Source organism: Mirounga angustirostris, unplaced genomic scaffold, assembly GCF_029215605.1.
Source record: "Mirounga angustirostris isolate CCGP_5_RB_7025 unplaced genomic scaffold, mMirAng1.0.hap1 SCAF_9, whole genome shotgun sequence".
Taxonomy (NCBI): domain Eukaryota; kingdom Metazoa; phylum Chordata; class Mammalia; order Carnivora; family Phocidae; genus Mirounga; species Mirounga angustirostris.
The window spans coordinates 22,194,498-22,217,693 of NW_026991717.1; the positions used below are offsets into that span (position 1 = coordinate 22,194,498).

At 46.8% G+C, this 23,196-nt stretch overlaps 1 protein-coding gene across 1 annotated transcript in view; it reads right to left on the reverse strand.

Moving 5' to 3' along the window:
• The window catches only part of OTUD7A (OTU deubiquitinase 7A), a 382,364-nt gene that overhangs the window by 10,095 nt on the left and 349,073 nt on the right, over positions 1 to 23,196 (reverse strand). The window contains exons 10-11 of the mRNA XM_064570029.1: positions 20,160 to 20,287; positions 17,498 to 17,647 (exon numbers count right to left, since the gene is read on the reverse strand). Coding sequence (XP_064426099.1) covers positions 17,498 to 17,647; positions 20,160 to 20,287 — 278 coding nt within the window. The remainder of the gene's footprint in view (positions 1 to 17,497; positions 17,648 to 20,159; positions 20,288 to 23,196) is intronic.

The following is a 23,196-nucleotide window of genomic DNA, read 5'->3' on the forward strand; positions in this document are numbered from 1 at the left end:
CATTATTTTCAAGGGTACATGAAATATTCACCAAGATAGAACACATTCTTAGCCCACCTTACAAATTTAAAAGAATAGAAATCATAAAAAGTTTGTTCTCAGACCATTACTAAATAAAACGATAAACATATAACAGAAGATATTTGGAGACTCCTCAACTATTTGGAACTTAAACAACATGCTTCTAAATAATCCACGGGTCAAAGAGGAAGTCTCAAAGGAAATTACAAAAATAGTTTGAACACAATGAAATGGAAATACAACATATCAAAATTTGTGTGATGTAACTAATCTGTGCTTAGGGGAAAATTTATGCAACTAAAATGCTTATATTAGATAAGAAGAAAAGTTCCCAGTTTGTAATCCAAATTTCTGCTTTAAGAAGCTAAAAAAAAAAAAAAAAAGCAAATTAAACTCAAGGTGGGGAGGAGGGAAATAATAAAGATTAGAGCAGAAATCAATGAAACTAAAAAGAGAAATAGACAAATCAGTGAAATCAAAAGCTGTTTCTTGGAAAAGACACATAAAAAACAACAAAAGATTATCCAAATTCATATTTTAAGAAGTTAGGATAAATGGTAGACTAGGCTTTTAAATGATCTTAAGCTGTTAATATTCCTGCTGGAATATTGAAATATTTTATTATTCCTTTTCATCTTCTATGATTAAATATATTTAAGACATTTAAACTCCTCCCCCCACCATAATAATGGTAATTAACATCTGTTTGACACTTAAGTGTCCACTTAAAGTATTTTCACACACACTGTTTCACAAATAGTATCTGATCCTCTCAGATCACCTTAGAAGGAAGCTGGCTCTATGACCTTAGGCAGAGTTTCTCATCTTAGAGATGAAGAGAGTAGTAATAACCACCTCTAGGATGGCTATGAAAACTGAGCAAGTTAAATACATACAAACCCCCTACAGCAGTGCTCACCCTACTCCAGTAAGAGTGAGACAAACATTTGCTGCTGTTATGAGTTTAACATTTAAATGGAGTTATAAGAAATAATGCAGAGAGATCCTGTGTACCCATCCCCTAGGTGCCTCCAAGCTAACATCTTGTATAACTGGAGTACAATACCACAGCCAGGATATAGACCTTGGTACATTCCATTTCTCTACAATTGTCTTTCTCTACAATTCAGATTGTATAAATTTTCCATGCATTCATTTGTGTGTGTGTATGTGTATTTGGTTCTATGCAATTTTATCACATGTGTAGATTTGTGTAATGCTCTCAATCAAGATACAGAATGATTGCATCACTACAAGGGTCCCTCATGCTACCCTTTTATGAACACACCCACTTCCTTTCAGCACTTCATTCCCGTTCCTAATCCTTGTCCACCACTGTGACGGATGATTTTATATGTCAACTTGACTGGATTAAGGGGTGCCCAGATAGCTAGTAAAACATATTTAGCGTATTTCTAGAGGAGATTAGGATTTGAATTGGTAGACCGAGAAAAGAAGATCATCCTCACCAGTGTGAACAGGCATTCAGGACTCAGAACAAAAAGTGGAGGAAGGAGGAATTTGCTCTTTTGCTTGAGCTGGGATATCCAGCTTCTCCTGCCCTTGGACATTGATGCTACTGGTTCTTGGGCCTTCAGACTCCAATGGGAAATTGTACCAGTGGCCCCCACTTCTTGGGCCTTTGGACTCAGAACTGAAATATACCCCTGGCTTTCCTGGTTCTCCAGCTTGCAGATGGCAGGCAGATGGTGAGACTTCTTGGCCTCCAGAATTGTGTGAGCCAATTCCTAAAATAAATCTCTTCTTATATATATCTGTGTATATCCTACTGGTTCTGCTTCTCTGGAGATCGATGACTAAGAGAACCACTCATCTGTACTCCATCTTTATAGTTTGGCCATTTCAAGGATTCTACGTAACTGGCATCATATAGTATGTAATCTTTTGGGATTGACTTTTTTAATTCACCATAATTCCTTTGAGATCCACCCAAGTCATTGCCTGTATCATATTCATTTCTCTGCACTGCTGAGCAGGATTCCACAGTATGGTTGTACCATAATTTCTTTAACCATTCACCCAGGAAAGACATTTTTTTTTTTCCCCAGGAAAGACATTTGGGTTGTTTCCAGTTTGGGGCTATTACCAATAAAGCTACTACAAACATTTGTGTATACGCTTTGGTGTGATCATAAATTTTCATTTCTTTGGGATACAATTTTTTTCCTTCTATGTCGGGGTCATATGGTAAGTGATATGTAGTCTCCTAAGAAACTGCCAAACTGTTTTCTAGAGTTTTACATCCCTACCAGCAACATATGAGAGATTTGGTTGCTCCACATCCTCTCCAGCATTTGTTATTATCACTTTTTAAAATTTTAGTCATTCTGATAGGTGTGTAGTGATAGCTCATTGTGGTTCTAATGCTGAACATCCTTCTATGTGCTTATTTGCCATCTGTATCTCCTTTTCGGTGATATGTCTGTTCATGGCTTTTCTCCATTTTTAAATTTGGATTGTTTGTTATTCTTTACTGTTGAATTTTGATAGTTCATTGTATACTTTAGATACAAATCCTTTGTTGATATGGGGTTTTAAAATAGTTTCTCCCACTCTATAGCTTGTCTTTTCACTTCTTAATAGTTGTTGTTTTGTTCATTTGTATTTTTTTTTTTTTTTTTTGTGGAACAGAGGTCCAATTCATCAGTTTTTCCTTTTTTTGGATCATGCTTTTGTGTCATGGCTAAGAGCTCTTTGCCTAACCCTGGGTCCTCATATTTTCTTTGAAGTTTTATAGTTGTACATTTTATATTTATTCTATGATTCATTTTGAGTTAATTTTTGTATTATTAAGACTCAGATGCAGGTTCATATTTTTGCTTACGGATGTCCAATTGCTTTATCACCATTTGTGGAAAAGACTCTCCATCCTCCATTGAATTGACTTTGTTCCTTTGCCAAAAATCAGCTGAGTATATTTGTGTGGTGTTATTTCTGGGTTCTATATTCTATACCATTGATCTGTGTGTCTAACCCTCAATCAGTACCAGGCACTATGTCAGGAGCTCTATATTCATTACTTAAAATTCTTTCACCAGTTAAAGGATTCTTGTTCCAGTTTTCCAGAAGAGGAAATGAAGGCTCTGGTACATAAATAACTTGCCCATGCCAAAGTTAAAGTTGTGATTTAAATGTAGGTCTGCCTTACTCCACAATGTACAGTTTTTTTTTTTTTTCTATTATGTCGCACTGCCTTTCTCTGAATTACCTAAAGTTAGTTCATTGGGAACATCTAATCTTATTCATTCTTTATTCATTCAACATTTATTAAATACCTCTCAGGTGTCTCGCTGCTAGAGACACAAAGATGAATAAGATATCATGTCTGGCTTCAAGATGTTCAGGATCTGAATGATGAAGAACAGAGACCCTCCAAAAAGCAATCTTCGTTGTCCCCTTTCTCTCCCTGCTCCCACCTCCCACCACAGCCACAGCTCTGTTCTCTGTGAACAGTCTCTGGTTAGCCTGCTGTAGAGTCCCTAGGTGGACAAGGACTTTGCATTCTTGTACCTCTGGGAAAAATCAGACCCACTTTATTAGGATTTACTTCATGAAACCTTGATCTGCAAAGCAATGGCAGTCCTTTACCTCTGACTACTACAAGGAAAGGGGTTAGTTCCTGGTGGATGAGCCACCCATAGCCTCACACTCCAAACTGCCCACTGGTTTCTGATGGGGCGAAGGTTTCTTTCCTACAGAACTTTTCTGAAGAAACTCTCTTAGTGGACGGACCTCAGGTTACCAGGAAGTTGTCCATTTTCTCTGGTCATATGTGGTACCACCAAGGACTCTAATCCTGGGGAGCAGGCTGCCCCTAGTGTTGCCTGTTCAGGCCCTTGGTGGATGGTGCTGTGTCACTGTGAGCACACCATGCTGTGTCTGTCCCTTCCAGTCTAGCCTGGCCACACTGCTGCTATCATGATACAGTTCAGGCACTTGGCACATTAAGTACCCATGAAGGCTTTCTATGAAAATCAAATGGAGTCTCAGAAGGCAAGCTGAACTATGTGTAGGTAGGAGGCACTGGAGACCACGGGTGGGGCAGTGGGAACCGACTGTCCCAATGGGGAGGGTTTCTAGCACCAATATTGTTGAGAATTGTAGGCCATGGTGATGATGCAAAGCATTCCAACTTTGAGTTGGTTTTATTATTGTTTTAAAATTCTCTCTAGACAGTGCCCCTGCTTACTGTATACCCTGGGACTGGGTGCTCCCACTGACCCATCCTGGTACACCACTGTGTGAAAGAGAGAGCCAAGGAAGACTGGAAATAATCACTGTAAGAGCCCAGGAGAGTTTACACTTTGCATGGGCTTCGCTCCATTTGAAAGAAGTTAAAGGGAAACTGGTAGCAGGCACATTAGAGGTATGACACCTGCAAAAACAAACAACACTAGAAAGACGGTAACAACAAAAGGTGTCTAGTGCTTACTGTGCACATTCTACATGGAGTTGACTCATGTGATCCCAATGATCTGTGGAGCCACCTTGCAGAAGAGGAAATGGAAGCCCAGAGGCACTAAGCGTCCTATCCTGTCATCCAGGTAGTTACCAAACCAGGATTTTAACTCAGGCTACTGGATTTCAGAGTCCCTGTCCTTCACCTCTGAGCATGAAGCTGAGGAATAAGGTACATTTGTGCTTTCAGTTAAAATGGTTCAGGTATGTCTGCAACATTTATAAATATATATATATATATATATACACACACACACACACACACACACATATAAACTTACATATATATAAATTGACTTTTCTACTTACTGAGTGCTTCTATCTGATATGCATGTTCACAATTTTGTGAATAGCTTCAGCTGGGTCAGTGTATCTCTGAAGCCCATCTACCAAACCCAGTGTAAAAACCTGTGAGCTGTAGCAGAAAGGAGCCCAGAACTTCAGTTCACCACACAGCCCTACTGAGTGGGTCAAGAGAGGGAGCAGGACTGGGGATGACCTTTGTCCCACTTTCACTAAACTTCAGGGTTTTGTGAAAGTCAAAGGAGGTAGTGTATGGGGGGCAGGGTTTGGGAACAGGCAAAATGAAAAGCAAAGTGTGATAAATCCCCCATCTAAGAGGTATCTCGCTATGGTGGAGGACTCTTGAAAATGCCTTGGGAGACGCAGAAATTTTTGAGGGCCATGGGGGAGTGCAGCCCACCCTTTGTCCTCACTCGCAGACCCCACCTCCTGGGACTATCAGGATGGGTCAGGATGGCTCTAAGGCATTCATGGTTGATTCATTTTCCTCTTGTCTGTGACTTCTGAGACAAAGTCTGGAACAAAATCTGCTCAATGAGATGTAAGAGGAAGTCAGCTGGAAGATTCCTAGTTAAAAGCAACACAAAGGAGGGCCAGGCTCTTTTCTGACCTCTCCATGTTTTACGTGAGGATATAATGCTTGGAGCTACAACAGTCATATGACCAATGAGGGACAATTACAGGACAAAAGGCAACAAGCCAAGGAGAGTGGATAGACAGAAAGGGCCCAGGTCTTTGATGAGTGTCAGGTCCCAAATCAACTGACTGCTGGTCATCAGATTTCTCATTACATGAGACTCTAAACTTCTTTATTCTTTGTGTCATTGTGAGTGTTTTCTCTTACTTGCAGCCCATATCCTCCTGAGATGGAATCTGGTTCCTATGATGTGGCACTTTGAAGGGAGGAGGGACATGGGGAGTGAGAATCCCACTGCTTGGGGACAAAAAGTCTTTGCCTCTGTGAAGCAGGTCCAAGATGCACAGGTGAGCAGTCACCCATTGTTTCTGTGGACACAGAGCTCTGCCAACCAAGGCTGTAATGCTAGGAACATAAAACAAACACATAAAACAATCATAAGATGATTGTATTGCTGGCTATTGCTTGTTGCTTTCCGGTCATGGGTTACATGATGAGCTCAGGCTAAAGGTAGCATGTTGGAAAGTAGAGGATGAGTCTGGGGGCTGGGGGGCTGGGGTCTCTCCTGTACAACTCCCTTTAGGGATAAAAGGGGCTGTGTCAGATGGTGGGTGATATCTTGCCCTTAAGGCAGATGCCAGCCCCCTGAAGATGGAGCTGGGCAGGGTACCAAGTTCACAGGTCACAGACACAAATTCTCCAGCTTAACGTTTATACGTAGATATGGTCTTTGGCTTGGTCAGTAGTCTATGGAATAAACTTGCTATAGACTGAATATGTCCTCCCAAATTCATATATTGGAACTTAACTCCTAATGTGATGGTATTTGTAGATGGAGCCTCTGGGAGGTGATTAGGTCATAAGGGTGGAGCCCCCATAACTGGGATCAGTGCCCTTGTAAGAAGAGACACAAGAGAGCGTGCTTTCTGTCTCTGTCTCTCTCTCTCTGCCATGTGAGTACAAGAGAAGGCAGCCACCTGCAAACCAGGAAGAGGTTCCTCACCTGACATGGGATCTGCTAGGGCCGTGATCTTGCACTTCCAATCTTAGAATTGTGAGAGATAACATTTCTTTTGTTTAAGCCACTCGGTCTGTGGTACTTTTTTATAGCAGCCTGAATGGACTCAGACAAAACTGGAAAAAATGCAGATTGGAATTCAGGGAATTGTACTGCCAAAGAAATGCTCAGGCTAAGGAAGCTCAACCTCTGGGCTCCTGAACACCCAGGGTGGGTGGTGACAGTTTTAGCCCCCAGTGAGTGTCCTTGGTGCATGCACCAGACACGGACCTCAGGGTCTTCTCATGCTGTCATGCTGGCTGACCAAAAAGCTTGCTCCCCACGTCCAGAAGGACAAGATAGACAGGTGCCCCATGCTTTGCTTCTCTCCCCTCTTCTGAGGGGGGCTGGGTGGGGAGCAGTGTTCCAGCAACACATGCCCAAGGACCACACATAGTACCTGTAGGTCCACAGAGAGCCCAGTGCAGCCTGATGGAGAGGCCTGCAACGTGATGTGCAGATGGGGCTGGGGCTGATTCAGGAGTCAAGGGAAATGGTGGCTGGTATGCTCCTGGGGGAGTGCTCTTCATGTGCCATGGAAGGCATGGCTGAGGAGCCAGGTGTCTGGCCTGCTGTGGAGCTCAGGAGGGGACAGGGTAGGGCTCATCAGGGGGGAGATGACATCAGGGCACATTCCTGCTTTCTTGTCTCTCTAGGCCCTCGGGATTTCTAGTCAAAAACCCTCAGCCAGTTCTTCCCACACAGTTGACTGTAGCTAGTATCCCTTTGGAAGCCGAGGACAGAGCTCCATAGCCTTGAAATCCTTCCTGCAGATCCTGGCTACCTGGTGGCTCTTTGCAGGGTTTGCGGGTCAAGAACCAATGTTAAAAACAATGGCCCTTGTCTAGTCCCCAGACCCTGGGGTGCAGGGGTCTGAGCTAAAATTCTAGATGCTCCCCACACCAGTTCTTCTTCCTCTTTCTCTGTAACAAGGAGCCTTTGCAGACAGGGGCTTCCTTCTAGGGGGCTGAGCTCTGGGCTTTAGGAAGAGCAGCAAAGGAACGTGGCTCGCAGTTCAGTGAGGCTGGCTGCAGACCACAGGGGGAAAGCAAAGCTGTGCTTTTTCCTCCTACCTTGAGCTTTATCTTCCAGTGGTAATCTGCAAATTGAGAAAGTGGTTAAAGAGAAGGGAGGCTAATTGCAAAGACAATGAAGGTAATTGCATTTCTTAGGCACCTTCTGGTTTCTAAAGCCTTCTTGCTACTGTAAATTTATTTGATTCTTATAATGTCCTATAACTGGTGGGTTGTTCCATATTTTCTCCATTATTGTACTGAGACAGGTACACAGATGGGCCAATTTATTTGGAATATGATAAAGTGACTGAGTCAAAATCACTTTATTTTGGATTACTATATTTACAAAATTATATTATAAAATTCATTTAAATGGGATACTTAATAGTCATAACATGTGAAGAGAAATTTTTACTTAACAAGAGATGGGTGCTGTTTATTATAGACCAATCCTGTAAGAAAAAGCATAGGTTTGTTGTCAGATAGATTGGAAAGGAAATGTTAGACTCTATTTGGTTTGGGCAATAATGAAATATAGATTGACACGGAATTTAACTATGAGCTGTGCATCGAATACAGATTAAAAACTGCTTTCATGAACTGTTATGTGGGGTTATTCTGTTTGGCTCCACAAAATCCCCAAATGACTCATTTTTTATAAATACGGTATATTGTTTCTAAGTGGCAAGAGATAAAGTTTCAAGCTGCTCTTTGCAAACACTTTTTTCCTGCAAATATCACATTTTGGGGTGTACTGAGTGTCTGTTTCCAGTAAATGAACAGCAAAATCTGTAAACATTGGTCTTAGTTGTCTGGAGCTGACTGATGGCTGTATGAGCATCGCTGCCCATGTCCTTAGTCACATTGGCATCCCCCCTCCATCTGTGACCAGTGGGATTTTTAGAGACTGCAGTATACTGCTTTCTAGGTAGTCTGAGTGGGAGGCCTGAAGGGACAAGGGCAGAGTTCCTTGAATTCTCTGTGGCCCTCAGGTTGTTTGCACTCAGGAGGAAAAAAACTATTTAAATAATTACCTTATATATTGATAATTTAAAAAAGAATAGCCCCGAGTTGCCAGGTGCCAGATGCTGGTTTATCTCAAGCAAGATTTGATTTGGGGTACCACTTCCTGTACCCCCCTCTCTGGGAGGTGCATGTTCCCTGATGACCACCCTCTTTGGTCAACTCTCCTTTTTGGAAGCCACACCATCCAACCTGTCCTAGCAACCCTTCATCAATTACAACTGCTCCCTGGGGAGCAGGGATGGTCCACCCTTCCTCAGTTTCCTCCTCTGTCAGGTGTAGATAGAAATTGGGGGGGGAGTTAATAGTTGTCCTTGGCAAGGACCTAGAATGACACCTGCACCCAGGAAGTGCATGCAAGTCCTGGTGTGACTATGGGGTGCAGAGCCAGCCCCAATGAGAATTTTACAGAGTCATTTGAACATGTGGTGGCAGGGAGGCCCACAGATGTCATGCCCGTGGGCCCCAGAGGATCCTCCCTGCAAGCTGAAAGACCAGGGCCCAGGGTGTCGGGGGCAAAGGACTAATATCCTCTCTTGGAGAAAGCATGGATATGGAAGCTACCAAGAAAGGACACATCATTTTTATTTTAAAAGTCTTAAAATGGATTGGAAAAGCCTCGCACACTCAACTTGCCCACACCTGACCAATCTCTCCAGCCCCCAACCTTCCCTATGCAAGCCCTTGTTTCTCCCCAAGAACAACCCTGGTCTGCAGGACACAGGAAGACTCTTGCATTTGAAGGCAGCTGACCTCAGCAGTGGGTGAGGAGCGGCCCAGGTGAGGCAGAAAGAGCTAAGAGCAAAAAAAAAAAAAGAGCTAAGAGCAGAACCTTTCAACAGGGAAGACAGATGGGAGGTTTAACGAATGCCTTTTGCATTTTTAAGCCTTCAGGAGCTTGAACACACAGATGAGACATGCTGGGCCAAGCAGGAGGAAAGGCGTGATGGGAAGAAAGGAACCCCATGTCACAGCCTAGAATACATTTTTTTCCTGATTTTGAGGCTCCTAGAACATTGTTCCTGAGACACAAGGACAAGATGGCTGCCTGCTGGGGCCTGTGCTGACTGTATCTGTTGGCTTCTGTCCTGGGGTGCTGGGAGGTCTTGGGGAGCACCCTCCACAAGGTGCCCTTTGTGTGAGGCAGGGCACCATGGTGGCTGTGTGATAACCACACTCGACAGTGGGGGGACCAGCAGGTGTCCTGGAGCTTGGCCTTCCCAATCTCACATCTCCCACCTCCCAGCCGACTCAGACTGCAGTCTGGGCCGCTTGTTCCTGAGCTTCCAGCCCCACTGTGGTCCGTGAGCCTCCTACATTGATCTCATGCTGGAAACCGCAGTGTCAATGTGGTTTCCATGTCCTTCTCTTCACTGAGATGCCATGTGACTCGAGGGCACAGGCTGGGACTTTGTTTCATTGCTCCAGCATCCTGCGTGGCATGAGGGGACACTGGGGGCATGACAAAGAGCCCCATCAATGCTGGCCCTGGGCTCTCCTCCAGGCTGGGGACACTGGTGCCTGAATTTGGGGCACCTGGCATTGGAGTTCATAGTGGCTGCCTCTCAGCCATCTCTGTAGGAGCCCAGGTCACCTGGTGAGAAAGGAATCCAACCCCAGGTAGTCATACCAGGTTAGCCCATTTAACTGTCCCAGTCACAAGTTCCTGGAAGGTGTGCCATCATATAAACATTCTCAGGGAATATTTGTTGAAGAACATCCATGCAGCTCAGGTCCACAGGGTTGTGCAGGACACACAGCCTGCCCCCTGACCATGGGCCAGATCTGGCTCTCAGAATGCCTGGAACCCATGGCAGGGCTTTCATGCCCTCAAACATGTAGGTGGCAATCCTGCCCTTTGCTCTGTGGGACCACCAGTGGGTTGCCCTCTTTCCCTGGGGTGGAGTTGTGAGGATTAGCCACATTCCAAATACCTGCTGGGCCATGCTTCAACTAAAGCTTGCAGAAAATTACTTTTTGAAAAGTCCACCATCAGTTATAATGGGCCTTAGGATCCCTCCACACAGGCATTTGGGTATTGAGGGGCCAGGGAGTTCATCTACACTTAGTCAACTACTGATGGATGCACCATCTGTTGGTCAAGAAGGTGATGCTGACGAACTGAACCAGAAATGTCCAGACTGGATAAACTGAACCCAGAGGTTCTGCTCTTTGAATGGTCTCTTGGGCTCTGTATACACCAGGCGCCCTCCCCTTCTCTTCTCCACTTAGCGGTGCCCTCTCATCCTCAGCCTTCCAGAGCACACATCAATTCATTCTCAGCTCTGGACACCAGGGCCTCCTCCGTGGGGCTAAGGGGGCTTCTTGCCAGGGCCAGGGCTAGCCAGTGCACATCCCTGCTTAAAGTGGGCTCTGCTGCGCTTGCCACATGGTTTGTTCTGCGAAATGCCACCTCTGCTGGGCGGCACCTTCATCTCTCCTCTCTGAGCTGAATCCCTGGGGTCCTCTTGGTCTCAAGGTTCCTCTCCATGTGACTGTGCACACGCTGAGGGTAGGTGCTGCCTGATCACTGCACCTCCCACGTAGCATTTGCACAGTCAATGCTCACCCAGATGTCCTGAGCGACAGCTATCTGAATTGCCCTGGGGCAATCAAATCCTTCAGTTATTGGTCATAACACTCTAGTCAGGAAGGATATCAGGACAGAGCAAAGGAAGTTCCAAAGAGAGGCGTAATGCACGGCTTGCAAGTGGGGAGCAGGTCATGGCTAGGTCTTCCTGCTGACGCTGCCCTTGCTCCATGCACCTGACTCTGGTTGGCATCTGTTTGGCAGCCACGTGTGATGTGAGAGAGAACCTCTCTGCCCCCAGCATTGGGTTCAGGCTGTGGGAAGAGACAGGCCTTATGGTGAGGGGACAGGAGAGGAAACTGGGGGGATTCCCTAGGCCATATCTCTCCCTCTGGCCTCCTCCCGGGGACCAAGACCACAGAAGATTGGCAGAAGCACACTTTGGTCTCTCACCAGTGAGCAGGCATTTTCCTTTCTACCTTCTATAAAAGTCCCAGTAGGCATTTTCTTTCTCCTTTTCTTCGCCTTTAAAAAACATTTCAAACAGAGTTTGAAGAAGTCCCAGGTAGGAGTCAGCACATCTAGTTCAAGCCCCATCTGCTGGTTGGGCCAGGTGACTTGTGCGAGTCCCTCCTGTGTGGGGCGCAGTGGGTGCTTTGGGCCGGCTGACCTTCTTCCCAGCTCCGACATGCCCTCATCCTGGACATGGCGGTTCTATGGGGAGGGGGCAGGTCAGAGGTGTGCAAGGCACCTTCTGCTCCACTGTTTATTTCCCATTAGCTCTGGTTCTGGGTTGGAAGCCAAAGTAAGATGTCATTGAATCTGACTGGTCCTCAGTGGAAGCAGAAGTGAGTCACAAGCTTTGTAATGTCTCCACCCAGGCACCCAGCTGGGCACCCCGCAGGGCAGTGTGTGTGTGTGTGTGTGTGTGTGTGTGTCAGGAGAGGGGGCGGGGTAGGAGATCAGAGCTGGGTTTCACCTTCCAGGTAGGTGGCCTGGGAGGAAAAGATCTATAAACATCTGGGACACTGCTGATGGGTCAAGGTCTCACATGGGAAAGAGATCCCAAGAGATCTGAGAATAAGCACAACTGTTAGTTGCTCCCAATAAACTCTGAAAATACACTTAAATTTTTTTTAACCATGTTTTATGGCATTTGCTGATTTGTGTTTAGACTTATCCATTCACTTGGGCTTGAAGACTTTGGTATGCTCATTCTGTCTGTACTAGTTTGCTTGGGCTGCTATAACAAAACAACACAGACTGCATAGCTTGAAAAACAGGAATATATCTTCTCGTGGCTGTAGAGGCTAGAAGTCCAAGATCAAAGTTTCAGCAGGAATTTCCTTCTGAGGCCTCTCTCCTTGTTTGTGGATGGCTGTCTCCTGCCTGTGTCCTCATGTGGCCTTCCCTCTGCGTGTGTCTGTGTCCTTATAATCTCTTATAAGGACACCAGTCAGGTGGATTAGGGTCCACCCACATGACCTCACTTTACCCCTCAAAAGGCCCAGTCTCCAAATACAGTCACATCCTGAGGAATAGGGTTAGGACTTCAACATATGAAGTCAGCCCTTAACAATGTTGTTGCTTCTCCCTTCATGATACGCGGGGAGACCTCAACTCAGAGCAAAGTCCCCTCACCAGTTCACTGAGGGAATACGGGATTCAGGCTGATCCTTTCCAGCTATTTGCCAGTTTCCAAAGTTATGTGTGGCACCAAGCATCCTGCAGAGGCGATAAGTGAGCCTTTCTCTGAGTATCATTATGAATTTGTGGACTGAAGAATCTTTGTCATATTTCTGCCCATTCCAGCTATGATACTCACTGTCCCTCTTATCCTGTGGGAGCCTTGTCCACTCAGCCCAGGAATCCTTCTAACACCACCCTGGTGGTTTCTGAGGATGTCTTATTTTCTTCCAGGACAAGATGCTCTGGGATCTTTGTGGATACTTCCTATCCTGGATCTGGCCATGCTCTCAGACACAGGTGTTTGGGGGCAAACTGGACCTGCTTGATGCTGGGGACGGTGGCGGTGGCTTGTCCTGCATGGAAGGTGAGGAGGCTACAGGGTGGGACAGAGGGGCTTAGACAAGTGCCTCACTTGTCCCATGGGGCCTGCCAGATTCCAGATGGTTGGAAGACAATGAACATCCTTCCTATTTACGCCACCTGAGCTGGGTTTTGGTTATCTGCAGCTGAAGGGGTTTTAACAGGCACCAGGGAGCCCTATGAATGGAAAGAGAGGCATGGCAGGACAGGGCCAGGGAGGAGAAAGATGGTTTTCCTGCTAAATCTCCTAAATCTCCTCTCCCTCAGCTGCCCATCCTTATGGGCAAGGACGCTAGCTGGGGTGGTGACTTTAGCATCTGCAAAATCTTCCTGTTTCCACAAAGGTGTTCTCTGGGGTCAGAGTAGCAGCCTGAAAGCACAGAGATACAGAGACTTTCTTTAAGGATGGAGTGAGAAGCCCTAGTGCCTGGCCAAGTTCTCAGTTCAGAAGGGTTTGGAAGACCATGGGTCCAGAGCTGCGCTCCTGTCCAAGAGGGTCCTGGCACAGGCCCAGTGCTTGAGGAGAGAAAGCCTCTGAACACGAAACTGCCAGGTGGCATTCAGATGTGGGGGGCACAAGACCGTCTAGTCAGCTGCCTGGCCCCGGGTCTGGCTTGGAGCAGGACCCCCAGTGCCTCTCCCTCCTGTGGGGGCACTGGCCACTGGCAGGACAGCATGGAGCATGCACCACCCTTTACCTGTGGCTGCCCCTGCACCATGAGATTAAAAAGAATTGAGTGGTGCTGCAGGACAGCCTGCTTATCTCTCTGCACTTAAAGAGAATGGGTTTTTTTTTATGGAGTGGGGCACTGATAGCCTCATGCACTACGGCTTTTTAGGGCATAGAGAGCCCAATAGCCAACAGTGATTTATTTCCAGATAAGGGCCCAGTTGGAAAGAATTCATTTCTGTACTTTTGCCTTTCTCCAGATATAAGGTACTCATCACTGCCGAAAGAAAGAGCACAATCCAGATGGAACTGCTAAAACATCACATTGCCCCCTGATTCAGAGCTGGCTCACCAAACCCCCACTAAACACCTCACCCCCTCCTTCCTTTGCTGTACTCCCTACTTAGACTGCTCTGCAGCTGGGAAACTGCAGGCGTGGAGCTCAGTTTTGGTTATCAAGAGACCAGCACAAGTCCTTGGGGAAGGTTTACCCTTAAATGAAAAGTTAAATTTTCATGAAGAGAAGTTATTTGGATGTGATGGCTGGAGTGGCAGCACCCATTTTGTGACCATGAGGATAAAACCACAGGATAATAATGGTGGAACAGGGGGAGGCTGGGAAGCTGAATCCCTGAGAACATTTAGAGCAGCTGTGCCAGCCCTGGACAACCCAATTCAGGAAGGACTCCCTGTTATAGAGGTGGCAGCGGCCCCTTTCCCCTGTGAGGCCCTTGCAGCCCAGTGCTATTCAGAACATATCTTCCCTTGGGGGCTTATAGCATGGCTTTCTGTGGTTGTTTCCACTTCCCTTGGCATTATAAAGGCTGAGAAGAGAGGCTGAGTCTGTTCCTTAGATGGGCTCCTGCCCTTTCAGCTTCTCTCCAGTACCCCCAACTGCCAGGCAACAGTAATAACTGAAATGCTAGGATCTGGTATTTGCAAAGAGGCCCCTGCAGTGTCTGCTGTAGGCCAGGAAAGCAGGACAGCACCCCTGAGGAGCCCAGGGGTTGGCTTCCTCTGGTGATGGCTCCCTTGACAGGTCCTCTCTATTCCTCCCACCTTCAACAGATCCTTTTGAGTGGGACACTGGGCACTAACGATGGCCAGGAAGGGATAGAGTCAAGACCTTTAGGTTTATCTTTGAAGCAACACTGAAGGATCAGGAGACAGGTCTGCCTTAGGATAGGCAATGCTGTTTCCTACTGATTACTTGCAAGGCCACTGAGGACTTCAGTGCATGGAGGGACTGTCCTGCAATGGTCACTTCATAGTTAAGTGGGCGTGAGGGGATCAAGGGCAGGGCAGGGAAGGTGAGCGGGTTCAGCATCTGAGGAGGTGGGTGTTACTGCCCTGGCCGACAGACAGGAGGTAGGCTGGGAGGTCCCACAGCAACCCTCGTGCCACACAGCAAGGAAGCAGCAGTGCCCAGGCCTTTCCATGCCCACACTCTTACAGCATATGCTTGCTGTACCACAGCGACACTCGTTCAGCAGCCCAACACTTCTGCTCAGACCTAGTCTGTCCCCTACCAGCCTCTGGACATCACACACAGCTTCCAAGACTAGTTCTAACCCACCTCTCTCTTAGTCTCTCTGTCTGTTCTTCCAAACTGGAATAATTGCTCCCTTCCTGAATGCAGCTCATGCCTGCTTGGTGTATATCCCGCCTTGTACTATGGCTTGGTGGGGTTGCCTGTCTCCCCTACAAGGTAGTGAGAGCCCTAAGGCAGGGATGCCATCATCTTTGGGGCCCCCAAACCTGAGTGTAACAGGAGCTTTCCATGCATTTACTGAACTAACCCTTGGCCCCCAAAGAAATGCTGCAGGACCACTGAACTTCAGGCTGATATGAGGTACAGGGAGCAGGGTCACTAGCTTGACAAGGGTACCACAGGGGACATGTTGCTAGCAATACTTAAAGCCTAGAAGTCTGCAGAGCCCTTGTGTTCTCTCCAAATGTATGAAGGTCTGACATGCTGCACAGAAGTTACCCAGCTGGTGGGAGCCACTTATACATGCTTTGCTTCTGCTTGTGCAGAAGGTGGCACTGGAGTACTTGCTCTGCAGTGGATTGTGGGGCCTGGATGGGTCAATGTGCAGCACTGGCCACAAGAGGAGAGTGGAGGCAGGGACGCCCACCGCTCTGAGGAGTAACCCAGTGGGTGGAGCTGCAGCAGCCCAAGGCACAGCCACACAGAACCAAGGACTAGGACCAAAATTCACCTTTGGGAAAAGTAAGTTGTGAGAGGTGAAACCACTCTCACCTCTGCAACACTCCCCTGAGCGAAGTCAAGTGACAGCCCCTCCACCTTCATCCTTTTATTGAAGGGCACCTGCATATTCACCTTGAAACACCAAAAAGCAGTATCTGGAAGGCCTGGAAGAAAGCTCAATGCCTTCTGTGAGGAGAGGGCTGGGCATCTGAGTCCCCTGCTCAGCAACTAAAGATGCCAGCCCTGGGACTTTCACCTTCCCTGACTGCAGAGAGTCTCTGGACAGAAGGGCCTAGATCTTGGCTGGGATCCCAGGGCCTGAAAAAGGCCCCCCATATCACCCAAGGGCTGTGGTAAGCATTGAGAAACCCACAAAGGCCAAAAGGCTGAGAGACTACAAAAAAGGCAGAAATGCCTCTCAGGCCTTCACGGCTAAATATTGCTTTCTGTGACCCAAGTGAGATGTCTGTAAATGGTGTGGAAAAATGATGTGATATTCCCATTACAGCTGCAGCAACCCTGCTCTCCTTTTCCTTCTGGGACTCATATTGCTGCATGATTAGCCACCACGCATTTCCTGAGACCACATCCAAAGGCAGGGACCCTGAAACCGTCAGTCCTGCCTGTCTTTTAGTCTCTTGGGGGACTCTCTGTCTAAACCAGAAACAGGAGTGACAAGAGGATGAGTTTCCCCCTCTTCACTCAGCTAGTCAGTAGTTAACACAAGAAAACAACCACCATTCCAATCAGAATCCCACCATCTCCACAGCAAAGACACATATCACACTGATGGAACACAGGCTCCACATGAGTGTCTGACTGGTCGCCTGGAATTGTGCAGTGCACAGCCTGTGCAGCTGGCCTGGTGAGCCTGTCTGCAGCATGGAAATGACTATTTGTGGGAAACAGTTGTAACAGTTTGAAAGAAAATATCAACGTTTTGATTCAAAAGCTTACTCTAGAGCAGAGCTTGGCAAAGTTTTTCCACAAAGTGTTAGTTAATAAATATGTTAGGCTCGTCAGGCCACACAGTCCCTGTGGCTACTACTCAACTTTGCCCTTGTAGTGCAAAAGCAATAGCCACAGATAATACATCAGTGAATGAATGTGGCTGTGTTCCAATAAAACTTTATTTACAAAACCAGGCAGTGGGCCATAGTTTGCTGACACCTGCTCTAGGGACTTAAAAAAAATTGCCTCTAAGATGAATTATATCCATATAAAATATATATACATATGAAAGGGGAAAACAGTAAAGGCTCTTTAAGTGTGGTAGGAATTATTAATTTGCTTTGTATTTTAAATGAAAAGTTGTCTTTGACACTGTTATTTCCAATGATAACATTTATACATACATACCCATCTATATGCCATAGGCACACAAAACCCCTCACTGTGCATGGGTGTGCTCTCCATGGAGGACCCCACTTTCTGCCTCCCCGTGCCCTCCGATGCCCACCCCTGCCCTATACATTGTCTCTCAGATGGCGGCAGGCATACCTTGTTCTCTTTGCTGATCTCTCTGCTCCATGGACACGAGGGCAGAGAAATGCGCTTGATCATAGGCAAGAACCAGAGGAGAGCAGTGGCATCTGTTGGGAGGCACCTCCAAGGGCAGGTAAATCCCTCCGAATGGGATTGGAGCAAATGCTGTGGACAGAAATGGTGAGCGCATGTGGGGCCTGAAGGGTACATGGGTGGCATCCCTCACCACCCTGCACGATGTGGTGGGGCAGAGGGAAGGGAGGGTGGTCTCAGACCATGCCTTAGGTGTCAGCTGCTCCATCCACATGGCAGTAAGCTGGGTGTTGCCCACCTGGCAATGGGTGAGGCTCACGGGTACCAGGGGGATGAGACCTGCAGTCCCATGCATGCCCAGGGAACCCCTCATTCCCTCCTGCCTCCATGGCAGAGGGGTGGCTCTTGTCAGGCTGTGCCCTGGGGACAAGTGGGACAGGGGTGAGGGCTTTTTGCTGTAATCTTCCCAGGGACAGCCTGTTGTCCTGAGGCCTGCACAGGTGACCAAGAACTCACAATGGTCAGCAATGACATCCACTGATGACTGCCTGGAAATCCGTGTTTTTCTGGATGAGCTTCTTCCTCTCCGTGTATTCATGAAAGCATTTGTATACAGAACAAAATCTTTGTTTGCTTGTTCTACATTTTGAGAAGCTATTCTGTTGAGTCCAAAGGAACCAACCAGAAAACTCCAGAACCAAATTGTGAGTCAGATGGGAAATGAGAGATGGGGATTGGCTCCTTTAGCAACTGGGACATAATCATGTTCATTCCCTTACTCATCAAAGAGAGGGAAGAGAGACTTAAACCCTCACTGAAATAGAATAACTCCCAGAAATATCTGCCCTTGTACAGCATATGCTTTTTAATCATAAAGAACTTTGCCTCTTGGCCTTGGAATCGGTGACTCACTCACTGTATTTTTGTGAGCTGAATGCAACAACAATCAGTTCCGTGAGGCTTTTGAGGAACTCTTAGGTTTCCTTCTACCCACCCTGCTTTATCCACATTGGTTTTTTTTTTTTTCGAACAATCTGAAAAAGTTTTATTTTTGTTCTTTTACTTTAAAATCTTTTATTGGAAGCAATAAGCATATATTGAGGAATGTGGGCTCCAGTATTAGATCACCTGGGTGTTAATACTATGTAATTTTCTTTTTATTTTCCTAACTGTGCAATTTTCTTTTTTTATTTTCTTTTTAATCATTATTTGATGTACTATATGTTGGCTAATTGAACATAATAAAAAAAAACACATTGGTTTTTGGTTGTGTTTCTGCCCACGGGCTGAGAGGTGGAGTAGGTCCACTTTCAAGAGGGCTGTACTCTTGAGCACAGGTAGGATGGAAAGAAGCATGGACCCAGCCTTGTAGGATTTGATGGGTACAGGTTCATGTGCCCAGGGACCCCAGTGAGGGTCCTGGCTCTGCACCCAGAGAGGCTGAAGACCTCAGCAGCCCCTGTCGCTGGGCTGCACAGGGAGGGAAGTGGCGCTGGGCAAGACCAATGTACTCCCAGCTCCTCCCACCATGACAGCCGTGGCCCCACTGGTCTTCTTTGGCAGTTGTGATTTAGCATGAAGACCCTCATCTTGATTTGTAGGACTCTCTGGAAGCCCCACGACTTTTGTTAAGGCTTTGGTTTAAATTTAAGTTAGGCTGGAGGGATAAGTCACTGTCTGGCATTCGCCTAGCAAGGAGACCTTCTCAAGAAGTGAAGGAAGGGAAACATGGCGCCGAAAGGGACTGGCTCGTGTTGGTAATGGAAGTGAAGGGAAGGTGAAAATAGTGTGGGAGGGGCTGGAAATGGGGAGTTTTGTTGAGAGGCTGGGGCAGTTGCACTGGGGGTGACCTTTCTAGCCCACCTTCCCTGGCCCCTCTTCTTTTCCTCCTCTTTAGGTAGCATGGCTGCCTCATGGACTTCTCAAGTGGCCTTGCCCCTCACTCTGGCAGAAAGGCTGCCCTGGGTTGGCCTGGTTCCTCCAAGGCCTTAGTCGAGGGCTGGGGCACATTGTGTAGCCTCTCTCGGCTTCAGTGTCCACCCTGGGAGGGGTGGGGAGGGCCGAGGGAGAGAGCACATGCAAAGGGGACTTGAAAGCCAGTGCCGGGCTCTCGGCAGGGGCGGGCAGGCGATAAGCAGCCCTTGCTGTCCTTTCCTTCTTCTTCTCCAGTCCCAATTCTGCCCTGTGACTTCACGCTTTCTGTCTTTTTTTTCCCTTTGACATAATAGGCTGCAGAGGGTAGGAGGGGACTATAGTGGCTGGTGGCCCTGGGATGAGGCCTGGCACCTGGAGGGGTGTGGGCTGCCTGCCTCACTCTGAGCACATGGGTGGGGGCTGAGAATCCCTCTGGATTTAGTTCAATCTGTCACTCAGACAGATTTCTCATGGCCACCTGCCATTGACACGAAGTCTAGATGGATGAGTGGGTGACCAAGAGTAACACCTCCTGCCACTGGGGAAGAAAAAGAAACACATCAAGTCGAGGAGAAATGAGAAATACTACAATCTTCATGCATACACAATAAGGCTCTGTAGCTTTCTGGGATCCTCAACTCGTACATTAGGCTGTCTCTTCCTTAATTGGGATGTTATGTTTTCTGGGTCATGCATCATATATGGCTGTTTTATTAATGTATCAACTTACCTTCTCCACCTGAGTCCCTCAGCATCGTATCTGCTACGACAACTATTGGTCTTCTTAATATATGGGCGAGGACAAACACATGGAACTCCTCTAGACTCTCGTACACGGGGTCCTCAGAGTTGTCCACACTAGGAGACAAAGCAAAACAAGCCTGAGTTAGGGTGGGGGATGTTGAAGACAACACCCTCCATCTAGGTCCTACCTCCATGGACCCTGCCTGTTGAGGCCCACGGAGGCCACCTCCCTGCCACGCCACCCACTGATGGCAAAAACACAAGGCCCAGCTCCTCACCCCACCCTGTGGTAGTCTCAGGGGACAATGGGAGAGAAGCTTCTGGTGATGGCTGCTGGCCACCTTTAAGACAAGATCCCCCTGGCGACAGAGGCAGCCCACCCAGAGCACATGGCAACATGGGGACTTGTTATCTGGAGGCATTTAACAAGGATGCAGTGGGGACAGGAGGGATGGAGGCTTCCTTTTTTGGGTCATTCCTATGTCCAGCAGCTTGAGCTGAAGCCTTACTCATCAGGAGCACAAGTGTATCTGTGCACGTCAGGTGGGCTGGTGGGGTCCATTGCTACAAAGATCTGGGGCCTTTCTAGGAAACACTCCCCCCAGAACAGAAGAGGGCAGTGAGAAGGTTACCTGGATTTCAGTCCTCAGACCAGGAGGGGAGCGACTCTGACCCAGGCTACTTGGGCCCTCCACAGCCCACACCCCTGAATCATGTCTGAGGCTCAGGGAAAGAGTTGGTTCCAAGAAATGCATTCACTTAGACTCAAGATATTTGGATAGAAGACTGTAGCCTTCATGTCCTTCAACAACCCGGCCACCCCAAGGGAAGAGCCCATCGAGACGAGAGAGTTAGAGCTCATAGCTTGATGGGGCCTCTGCAGCATCCATGGTGCCAGCCAAGGTGGCAGCACCCACACAAGACCCTCAGGTGGCATCTGGACTTGTTCTGGAGCACTTGGAGGATGCCCAGGATTCACTGAGGGAGGTCTGTGAGCACGGGGAGCGGGCAGGGCCAGAGCTAGCAAGTGGGGTCCTGCTGGAGAATCCAGGGTGGGGGGGGGGCTGGGGAAACAGCTGTACGTTCATAGCCCACAGCTAACTGCTTGAATTACTTCTAGAACAAAAACTGTGACTCTTCAGGAATGCATCAATGACCTGGGAAGTTTTTTTTTTTTAAGATTTTATTTATTTATTTGACAGAGAGAGACACAGTGAGAGAGGAAACACAAGTAGGGGGAGTGGGAGAGGGAGAAGCAGGCTTCTGGCAGAGCAGGGAGCCTGATGCGGGGCTCAATGCCAGGACCCTGAGCCGAAGCGAAGGCAGACCTTAATGACTGAGCCACCCAGGCGCCCTGGACATGGGAAGTTTTGTTGTTGTTATTGTACCTATTTTTTTAAAGTTTGTTTGTTTATTTTTGCTGACTCAGAATGCTTCACTTTTATACTTAAAAATACTTGACAACAACCAAAAGATGACAAAAAGTTGTGCATATAGTATAAATTACTTTTTTGTTTGTTTGTTTGGAATCATTTGAAAGTAACTTGCCAACCTGAAATCCAGTACCTTGGAAAAGTTTAGGTGCATATCCTACGAACAGAACATTCTCCTACAAAACTACAATACAGTCATCAAAATCAAGGGTACGTCCAATCACTAACACACTAATCGTTCTACTCACCGTTGACAGACCCTGGTCACAGTCTGCCAACTGTCCCCAAAATTCCTTTTAAACAAAGACTCCAGCGTGCCGCTTTTAGCTATGGTGTCTGGTTAGACTTCTTTGGTCTAGAACATTTCTCAGGGGTTCCTTGACTTTCGTGACTTTGACACTTTTGAAGACTACGGGTCTGGTATTCTGTAGCATGTCCTTAGTGCGGGTTCCTCTATTTCCCGTGATTAGATTGTACTGGATTATGCTGTGTCCTTCTCACAACGTCCTATCAGGTGGCCTGGGCCTTTGGACTATCCCATTACTGGTGATAACTTGGACCACTCCCCTTGGACCATCTGCCAGGCTTCCCCCTACAGAGCTACTCATTTTCCCTCCATCATTAATAAACATTTTGTGAGGAGGAATTTCGAATCTATGCACATATTCTACTCCTCACCAAATCTTTATACATTTATTGGTATCACTATGGATTCCTGGCTTCTATTTCATTCAATGAGTTATAATCCATGAGTGGTGATTTTGATGCTCAGACATGCCCTGCTTGGGTTAGTGTGGCTCATTCAAGCTGTGTCCTTGTAACATAGCCCCATCATTTTTCAGAGGGCTTCCTAGCCTTCTGACACAAGAATATGGTCCAGATTCATCTTTTAAAAATTTTTTTAAATTTAAATTCAGTTTAATTAACATATAGTATATTATTAGTTTCACAAGTAGAATTTAGTGATTCATCAGTGACATTTAACACCCAGTGCTCATTACATCACCTGCCCTCCTTAATGCCCATCACTCAATTACCCCATCCCCCCCCACACCTCTCCTCCAGCAACCCTCAGTTTGTTCCCTAGAGTTAAGAGTCTCTTATGGTTTGTCTCCCTCTCTGTTTTTGTCTTATTTTATTTTTCCTTCCTTTTCCCATGTTCATCTGTTTTGTTTCTTAAATTCCACATAGGAGTGAAATCATATGATAACTGTCTTTCTCTGACTGACTTATTTTGCTCAGCCTAACACCCTCTAGTTCCATCCATGTCATTGCCAATGGCAAGATTTCATTCTTTTTGATGGCCGAGTAATATTCCATTGTATATATGTACCACTTCTTCTTTATCCGGGTTCATCTTGTACCTTCTCTGCTTCAGCCCTGGATTCAGCCATTTCTCCAAGGAGTTGTTTTTTGTTTTTTTCTTTTTTTAAAATAGTGGATAATGTTGTTTAGAAGCCAAAATATAATCATCACTTTTGGGATGTCATTGCTTCTAGACTCAGTGAATGGAGTGAAGGCACGTGTGTTTCATGTGTACACTCACATATGTACCCAGATACTTTCATCTGTCATCTCTCCATTAACTTG